Source organism: Limulus polyphemus, unplaced genomic scaffold (assembly GCF_000517525.1).
Source record: "Limulus polyphemus unplaced genomic scaffold, Limulus_polyphemus-2.1.2 Scaffold1615, whole genome shotgun sequence".
NCBI classification, from domain to species: Eukaryota; Metazoa; Arthropoda; class Merostomata; order Xiphosura; family Limulidae; genus Limulus; species Limulus polyphemus.
In genome coordinates, this window is record NW_013667225.1 from 146637 (window position 1) to 155452 (window position 8816).

Genomic DNA, 8816 nt, shown 5'->3' on the forward strand with positions numbered 1-8816 from the left:
GCTCTGTGAACGCAAATTAGTTAGCATAAATCAGTTAAATGACAAAAAATTAGGTGTCTATTTACTTGTGACCACTCAGTGTACATGCATGCATGCATGCATACATACATACATACATACATACATACATACATACCTAAGAAGTTTGGTACTTACATTTGATATTTGACCTCTTGCTCTTGTTGTTGGCCTGCCAAGGAAATGTAGGCCTACATTAGTTTGTAAATGTTATTAGTACATTCATTAATTTCTGTGTATTTGAAATATGCACATAAAAACACAGAATAATAATAGAAAGCACAAAACAATGTCCTGTAACTTATAATTGAACTGGCTTTGTAACTAAGTTTCTTAAAATAAATTCCTTAGCTACTCAATCTGAACTCAACAAAAGTTACCTTATTTCTAATGTTTATAAATGATCTAAGAGAAAACACTGGAGAGAATTAGTGTCAATTTGTTAAAGAAAGGATGTAGCAGGTGATCCTAGCTTGTAGTAAGAAAAGTATGTAATATCATTTCAATTGTAGCTTGTCTTTTATATATCACTTTTGACCTTCTGCTCAGTGCCAGAGCTCACCAGGCTGACTGGGTTTCAAGGTAGAAAGGCTTAAACACCTTTTGTATATTATTTGTGGAGATTGAGACATAGTAGTATGTGTTGTAATATGTTGTTATCACTGTGTTGTAATGTGTAGTTGCTACTAAGTGACATTCTTTGCTAACTGAAACATTCTACATCATCAATGTAATGTTTAGTTTAATAGGATCAGTCAGAAGTAATTATTAAATTAAATCTATACATTATAGTGACATTCTTTGCCAAACTGAAACATTCTACATCATCAATGTAATGTTTAGTTTAATAGGATCAGTCAGAAGTAATTATTAAATTAAATCTATATATTATATTTAATCATGACCATTTGCAATGCATCCCAAAGTATACAAGTTTTTTTTCATCTAATTATTTTGGTTTCTTTCAACCAGGTTTTCAGCTTTAGCCGGTGACCAAACTACTTGTACTGATTCTAGAAGAACTTCTCAAAGGTATGTAGTGACTTCCTTTGTCAACTTTCTGGCATAATATGATTAAGAGATTGACTTGAAAAGGATTTATAGATAGATTTTTATATCAAGAAAAAGTAAACCTCTGTCCTTGAGTGAACCGATACAGATACAACTATGAATAATGAATTCTTTGAAAGTTAGTAGTTATTAATTACAGAGATATACTGTAAATTTTATCCATATATTGGTAAAGTTGTAACAGGGGTTACCAAGAGATCTGTTTATAAATTTATTGTTGAATTGTAATTAGGAAACTTGCTTTTGTTTATGTCAATTAACTCATTCCAGATCAGCAAGTCACTCGGGTCATTCCGAGTGCAAATGTGCAACTCTGTTTTCTCATAAAAAAAAAAATTATATATATATGAAATTGATATTTTACTGTAATATAATTCTTATTTAGCTCAAAATCTGATGCAACTTGTATCTCGGTGTTTGAACTCTTAATGTCATACCTTGATTATTGTTATTGTTGCTGACTTTCTAAGCATCGGTTTTTTTCTCTCAGTCAAATCTGAACAGTTCTGCTTTCAACTTGTTTTACATTTTTACACTTTTTGTTTCCTAAACTGTGAAATGATTTGTTGAAATCACATTTAGTTTTATCGTCTTATAAAGATTATGGGTGGTTCTAAACATCAAGAATGGCTAATAGTCTTTATTGAGTAACTGTTGCAAAGAAAATATTTTGATCTTGAGAATTTAGAGTGGTTTTTAACTATGAAAATGGCTATAATTTTTAGAAAATAACTCAGAAATGAATATTTTTAGACTTAACACATTGTAGTTAAGACTACAATACTTTTCTGTGTAAATTAGTCATGCTTTTTAAATAATTATCTAGTACAGTCAATGGTAATGGAGTAACAGAAAAACTTTTTTAAACTTCATTAATGTTTGATAGTTGTCATTTCTGGTAGTGTTTTTATGCTCGTTGAAAAGCTGCTTGCGTAAGGTTGAAAAGGTTGTTCGAGTTTAATGAGGATTGTAAGCTGGGACTGTAATAGCAAGCTATTTGGATAGCACAATTTTTTTGTTGATTGATTTAAACTTTATTGTATAAACAACACACTGAAATACCAAGACTTTTATTTTTTGAAAAACTTTTAACTATTAGGAGCAAATAATTTTGACCGAAAATATTTTCAAATGCTACAACACCAGACAGACATACCAGTGTTTTATGATTTATATAGGAAGTTGGCAAAATAAAGTATTAAAATGTAACTTAATAAATATTGAAATGTTCAATTTGATATGATATATGAAGAAAGAAAGTTTGTTTTTCAAAACTGTTTCACAAATGTTTAAAAATCTTTTACCTAACAAAATTGTACATGTTCTAAATTTCATTTTATGAATTTCTAGATGCAGGAAATAACATCTTCAAAAGTTTTATACCCATCTTTGGGCAATTTGATTAAGTATCTTCAATGTCAGAACTTGGGTAACTTTGTACATATTCCCCTAAGGCCTAGAAATGATGGACATTATAAAGTAATGTACATAGTACTTACACTTTTAATTTTAATTTTCAGATATGTTGGTATTGAATGAGATGTTTCTGTACATTGAAAGGAGTTTTAAAATGTTTTAAAGATATAAAAAATAAAATATAGTTTGAATTTTAGAATGTGTGTGTGTGTGTATTAAATAGATCAGCAGCTTCAAGTAGGGAATCCAGTAGAGGTCGTACTAGTCAACTTCCACCTCCAGGACTAAGAAAGACGCCTTCTCAAACACTACCAAGAGAGAAGGAACAATTAATAGAAATTACTATTAATAAAGAGAAACCTAGAACTGAGCCTAAGAAACTGAAGGAACAAGGTTTGTGTTTTCGTTCAAGACTACTGTTTCCATTATTTTTTTTTAATTTTCATTATCACCAGTATGGTGACTTATTACTGAATAGAGTTATCAGGCATTGGTACCCATTTAAGTTTGAATGAGTTGATTCCTTGTTATACTGACCAGAGTGTTTATTGCACCTTGAAGTAAGCTTTGTTGTGTGTGATCCAACTTTAAAAACAGCCAAAACAAATCTGAGTTTCTTGTTATATTATAAAACAATTTGTTTTGCCAGTTAAAGGAACTAGTGTATAATATAAATATGATTGATGTTTTTTATTATTATATACATCTAAGCTTGTATTGTAGCTCCGACGTCCCTAGGCCTCACACTAAATGGTGGACCTTTAAATGATGAAGAGGTTGAAAGACGCACCAAACACTTAATTGATGAATTTCTTCATCTTCAAGATTTTAAGGTTTGTAAACCAGTAAAAATATTTTGTATTGCTAGGTTTCAGTTTTGTTACCAGTTTTCTCAGTATTGTTTTATCTAGAGCTTTCAAACACTTGTTTCAGAAAAGGAATAATAATCACTGCATAACATTTAAGGTTTATTTGTATTGATACATGTAGTCAAGTTAAACAAAAGTTAAAACTTTTATAGATCAAAAATGAATGATTTATCTTTCATGCTATGTGTATGTTAGTTAGTTTTATTAAAACTTTTATAGATCAAAAATGAATGATTTATCTTTCATGCTATGTGTATGTTAGTTAGTTTTATTAAAACTAATAATAGATCAAAACTGAATGATTTATCTTTCATGCTATGTGTATGTTGGTTAGTTTTATTAAAACTAATAATAGATCAATAATAATTTGTTTTTCCATCAATAGGAAGCCATGCATTGTGTTTCTGAAGTATTTTCTTCATCTACCGTTAGTCTATTTATTTTTTTCGCTTTTAATCAAGTCCTTGAACGATCTAGTCAGGCTCGCCATTTGGTGGGTCAGCTCTTTCATGACTTGGTTCGAAAAAACATGATTACTGTCGAGCAGTACGTCCAAGGGTAAGTTACATATAATCAAAATTTCTTAGTATTTTGAAATTTTTTTTATAAAAAATGCTAAAAAAGCAGCAGACTAGAAATTTAAATGATAAAAATTTTTGACTTTTAATTTTTTTGTGTTAAGAATACTTTAATACCACTTTGTAGAATTTTTGTTTTCTGTTAATGTTTTAAGTAATTTCATGTAATGTGAAATCTGCTTTTGCACTTAATTTGGTGTGTGGAATTTTATAAGAGAATGTTTGAAAAAAAAAATGCATATAATGAAAATGTCTTGAAATTTCTGTTTTTCTTTTTTTCAGGCTGAAGTCCATCCTACAGTTAGCTGATGACTTTGAGATAGACATACCAAAAATTTGGTTGTATCTAGGTGAAATCATAGCCCCCATGGTCCAGGATGGAAGCATATCTCTTGTTTTTCTTCAAGATGCAGCTGAACCATGTATAGCTAGTGGTACGGCAGGAATTCTCTTGTCAGAGGTGCTCCATGTAGCTGTTGAAAAGCTGGTAAGATTTTAATCCAACTGCTCATGGGTCATCTCTGTAGTAGCAATAATATTAGTCATTTGAATTCAGTGTAGGGAAAAAATATTCTGAAGAGTTCACACCCATGAAAACGTTTCATAATTTTCTTGTTAATTGCTAGGTGTGGCCTCTTAGTTAGTTTGCCCAAATTGTAAATCTGAGGATTCATGGTTTGCATCCTGTTTCGAAAATTTGCTCAGCACTTTAGAGTCACTAGTGTGTTAGGTCAGCAAAAGTTTGAGTGTTGTTGACTTTGTGTGTGTCATTAAAATGTATAATGTATCAATATACTTTATCATTAAACTCTTATTTATCATAAGATCTCAAAAAATGGAAAAAGTTGTATGTTTTTGTTCTCAGTCCACTTCTTGTAATATTATTTCTGACAAATTGATGCTTTCTTGGAGATTTTAGTTATGTCTGCTTAAGTTTAAGATTTAAACATTCATCCCAAGTCTAAGAGTTCCTTTTGGGGGCATTGGTGAATTAAATGGATATTTATTGGCACCAATTGTAAATCAGATTCAGCTTTGTCGTTAATAATTAGAATTTTAAATATAAATATTGTGCTTGTTGTCCTGAACTTACAATTTTCAATCAATTTTTAGGGATCCCTTAAAGTGGGTGAATTGTGGAGAACTTCTGGAATGCAGTGGAAAGACTTTCTAAAGCCTGGTCAGGATGTTGACACATTTATTCAAACTCATGTAAGTGTGATTAAACTTCCAATAAAAAATACCACCTAGGGAGTCATTTGGGTAGATCAAAATTATTCATGACATTAAAATATATTTAACTACTAACAGAGTTTGGAATAATCCAGAAATATAAATTTTAGGACTTCCTTTAAAGGGAGGTAGATTGGATATATACACCTGGAAAAAAGTTAAGCACCCCCAAATATTTTTCAGGATTGCTTATTGAAAATAAGGTTTAATTTTCATGATGTTGAGCAATGTTCATAATTTCAAACATAATTAAAAGGACCAAATTTTGAAGATTTCAAAAAAAATGATAAATACTGAATCAAATTATAGTAGTTTCGAAAAACCGCCCCCCCCCCCCCCCCCCCCCCACGTGGCATGGCAGTATGTCTGAGGACTTACAACGCTAGAATCTGAGTTTCAATATCCGTGGTTGGCAGAGCACAGATAGCCCATTGTGTAGCTTTGTGCTTAATTACAAACATACAATAGTTTATAAAAAAAAATGCTATTTAGAAGATTGTATCAAGTTTCATGGAATATGAAGCAAGTATTTCTACTGTGTAAAGAAAAAACTAGTCTGGAAATGGTGAAAACAAATACAAAATTCTAGTCCTTTGGTGTTATTTGTAATAATGTGCTACTGATACATTGACTGTTTAGTTCTAGTTGATCACATTCCATAACACTGGCCAACAAGTAATTTTCATCAGATGTAATTATTGGTGGGCTAGGTAGCTTTCGGGATGCTGATTCCAAATTTGTTTTCTTGATGAGATGGATCAAAATTGAAAGGTTATTGCCTTAAGTATAATTTAAATTGTTGTACATTTCTTTTTTCATAATTGTGTACTGTATAAATGTAACCAAGTGTATCATGTGTATAATGTTTATGGGAATTACACTAAAAAATGAATAAAATTGTAACGTTAACTAGCCTAATGTGTAATTAACTAAATTGTGCTGAAATTAACACCAGTTATATATCGATAACTAGATGTGCTAGAAGAAAATCAAACAATATGCTTACATCTTTGAGAGAAAAAATTTAATTTTGTCGACCAGTAATTATTTCCATTACTATACATGGCACATCAAACTTAATATTCGGTTTTAGATGAACTGATTGGCTAGTTCAGATGTTTATCATTTGGTAGTCCATTTTAGGATAATGCTATAACTAGTAGTAGTACTTCTGTATATTAGTCCAAAGGACTCGCCAGAAGCTATCTTGTTACTAAGTGATCTTAAATAGATTAAAAGTAGTACAGCATTAAAATAATTGTGCAATAAATAATTTATTAAAAATGTAGACCAGCCCTAACAAGACTCTACACTTTTCAGTGTTCTTTCTGAAGATAGTGATGTAAGAACACTGAAACATATAGTCTTTATAGCACTGGCTCCTGCTTTTAATAAATTATTTATTGGGCAATAATTTTTATGTTGTAGTCCTTATTAGTGCCCTTGTATGACCTGTGAGAAAAGAAAACTGGTTTTTATGAGGTTTCTCGTGTGCTAAAAGTGTAACAGCTGTACAATAAATACAGCTGAAAAAGTTGTCAAAATAAGAGAAGAGTAAGTTATTTTGTTGTTTTTTCTTAGAAGTTACAGTTTACAGTAAAGGACAATGAAGTACTGCCTGACACCTCCCTTTCCATTGATGACATAAAGCGAGAACTTGACTTCCTTCTTCAGAAGAAGAAAGCTAATAATGAAGAAATTCTTGATTGGATAGAGGTAAAATAACCAACTTAACTGTCTGGTGATGCTTGTCAGAATTACTTCTGGAATGCAAATTATAAGTATATCTGTTATCAATACAGTGTGTTAAAGAAATGTTTTATAGAAATTCTTAAGAGTTAAGGCTGCGAAAAAGTAGCATATTTTACTAAACATTTGGCTGAGAAAATATTATGAAATATATAATCGAAAGAGCTCAAAGTGCAATAGTAATTATTAGTAAACAGTTTAGCTACATTAGTTGAGCTGATTTAAACACAACTTTCAGATTTTCAATTGGATACCAGGAAGCATGGAAACAGTAGTAACTGGTACAGTATGTGATGAACACAAAAAAAAGAAAAAAAAGAAAGGAACATGCCATGTTTGTCAACTTTGTGATACATTACAGTCATTCACTGTACCTACGATGCATATTAACTATAATAGAAAGTGTAAAAGTAGTCCATTGTCAAATCGGTAATTGGAAAAGAAAAGTCACGGCCATATCAGGGCAGTTTTTTTGTGCCGCTGGGTCTTAAAATTTCCTTTCATGGATATCACTTCGGAATGTTGTAGAGGTGGAAAGAATTAAAATACTAGTTTGATAATTTCACGGGAGATGTTAGCCCGTTAGGAGACCTAAGCAGGAATATGTTGTATTTTGTAGATCCCCTCACCCACTCTTTAATATATATACTGATTGCAGTATTTTCTAAAACAAAAATACATACACAACACATGGTGATACACTTGTTAAAATTTCATTTCCTCTTGCATATAAACACTGCTGGATCAGTACATTTGTTAAATTATAAACGTTATGTGTTTACTGCAGATAGCAACCAGTTTGTGAATGTGCACTACATATGCACCTGGCTGAGAAATATGTTGCTGCTGTAATTTTTAAATATCAATTTGTTACTGAGTGACGTGGTTTTGGATTGGTTTTGTTGGAGATGCTTCTCCCCATCAAATGAATACAATACTAAAACAGGCAAAAGTCAAAGTGCAGATTGAGAGGGGGTTCCATATGAATCAGGAGCTCTTTAACTTGCTCGGGGTTCTAAATTATTGTTTATTCAATTTACACCTATACTTTCATTAAATAATATGAAAGATTATTCTACCCACAGGCTTAGAGAAAAATGTGTCCTCAGTATAAGAGTTTTTACACGGTATGAGTATTAGTAATTTTGAATAAGGAAAGTACTTAAATTCAACAAAAATTATTGAATTGAAAATCGTTTATTGATCTCTCACAGGCCCACATTGGAGAGAGAAAAAGCAAGGACACCCATTTCATTCGTGTGCTCGTCACTGCTGTCATAGAAAGTTGTATTGAAGGTTGGTACATTCCAACTGTATATTTTGTCACTTTAAAGATACCATTTATTGTTGCTGCTGTGTTCACGTAAAGAAATTGTCTTTATGTTTTAGCAAGTTAGAATTTATAATAATCTTTACATAATGATTTCTGTTTTAAGATATTTTTAAAATTTTCAGTTTTGCAGAAGCTAAAATATCAATGTGTTTGTGTTTAGGAGACCAGAACAGGTGTGAATTGAATGCAAAAACTGTTGCTTTGAGGACTACTGTACTTCAACGTTATCTTGACCACAAAGAGGAGCTGGAACTTCAAGCACTTTATGCATTACAAGCTCTTGTGCACAGGTTAGAACATCCTAAAGGTGAGTAGTTGACTTCATTACAAGCTCTTGTACATGGGTTAGAACATCCTAAAGGTGAGTGGTTGACTGCTTTACAAGCTCTTGTACACGGGTTAGAACATCCTAAAGGTGAGTGGTTGACTGCGTTACAAACTCTTGTACGCGGGTTAGAACATCCTAAAGGTGAGTGGTTGACTGCGTTACAAACTCTTGTACGCGGGTTAGAACATCCTAAAGGTGAGTGGTTGACTGCGTTACAAACT

General features: G+C 31.5%; 1 protein-coding gene across 2 annotated transcripts in view; it reads left to right on the forward strand.

Moving 5' to 3' along the window:
• The window catches only part of LOC106464302 (eukaryotic translation initiation factor 4 gamma 3-like), a 92861-nt gene that overhangs the window by 81748 nt on the left and 2297 nt on the right, over positions 1-8816 (forward strand). Inside the window, exons 22-30 of one of the 2 annotated variants that reach the window (XR_002611715.1) lie at positions 991-1050; positions 2729-2898; positions 3229-3338; positions 3760-3932; positions 4235-4439; positions 5066-5164; positions 6767-6901; positions 8149-8230; positions 8428-8790. Coding sequence is in view for 1 of the 2 variants with exons in the window: in XM_013924429.2 (XP_013779883.1) it covers positions 991-1050; positions 2729-2898; positions 3229-3338; positions 3760-3932; positions 4235-4439; positions 5066-5164; positions 6767-6901; positions 8149-8230; positions 8428-8574 (1181 nt within the window). In the remaining variant the exon portion in view is untranslated. The remainder of the gene's footprint in view (positions 1-990; positions 1051-2728; positions 2899-3228; positions 3339-3759; positions 3933-4234; positions 4440-5065; positions 5165-6766; positions 6902-8148; positions 8231-8427; positions 8791-8816) is intronic. The other variant, XM_013924429.2, reaches the window with a different exon arrangement.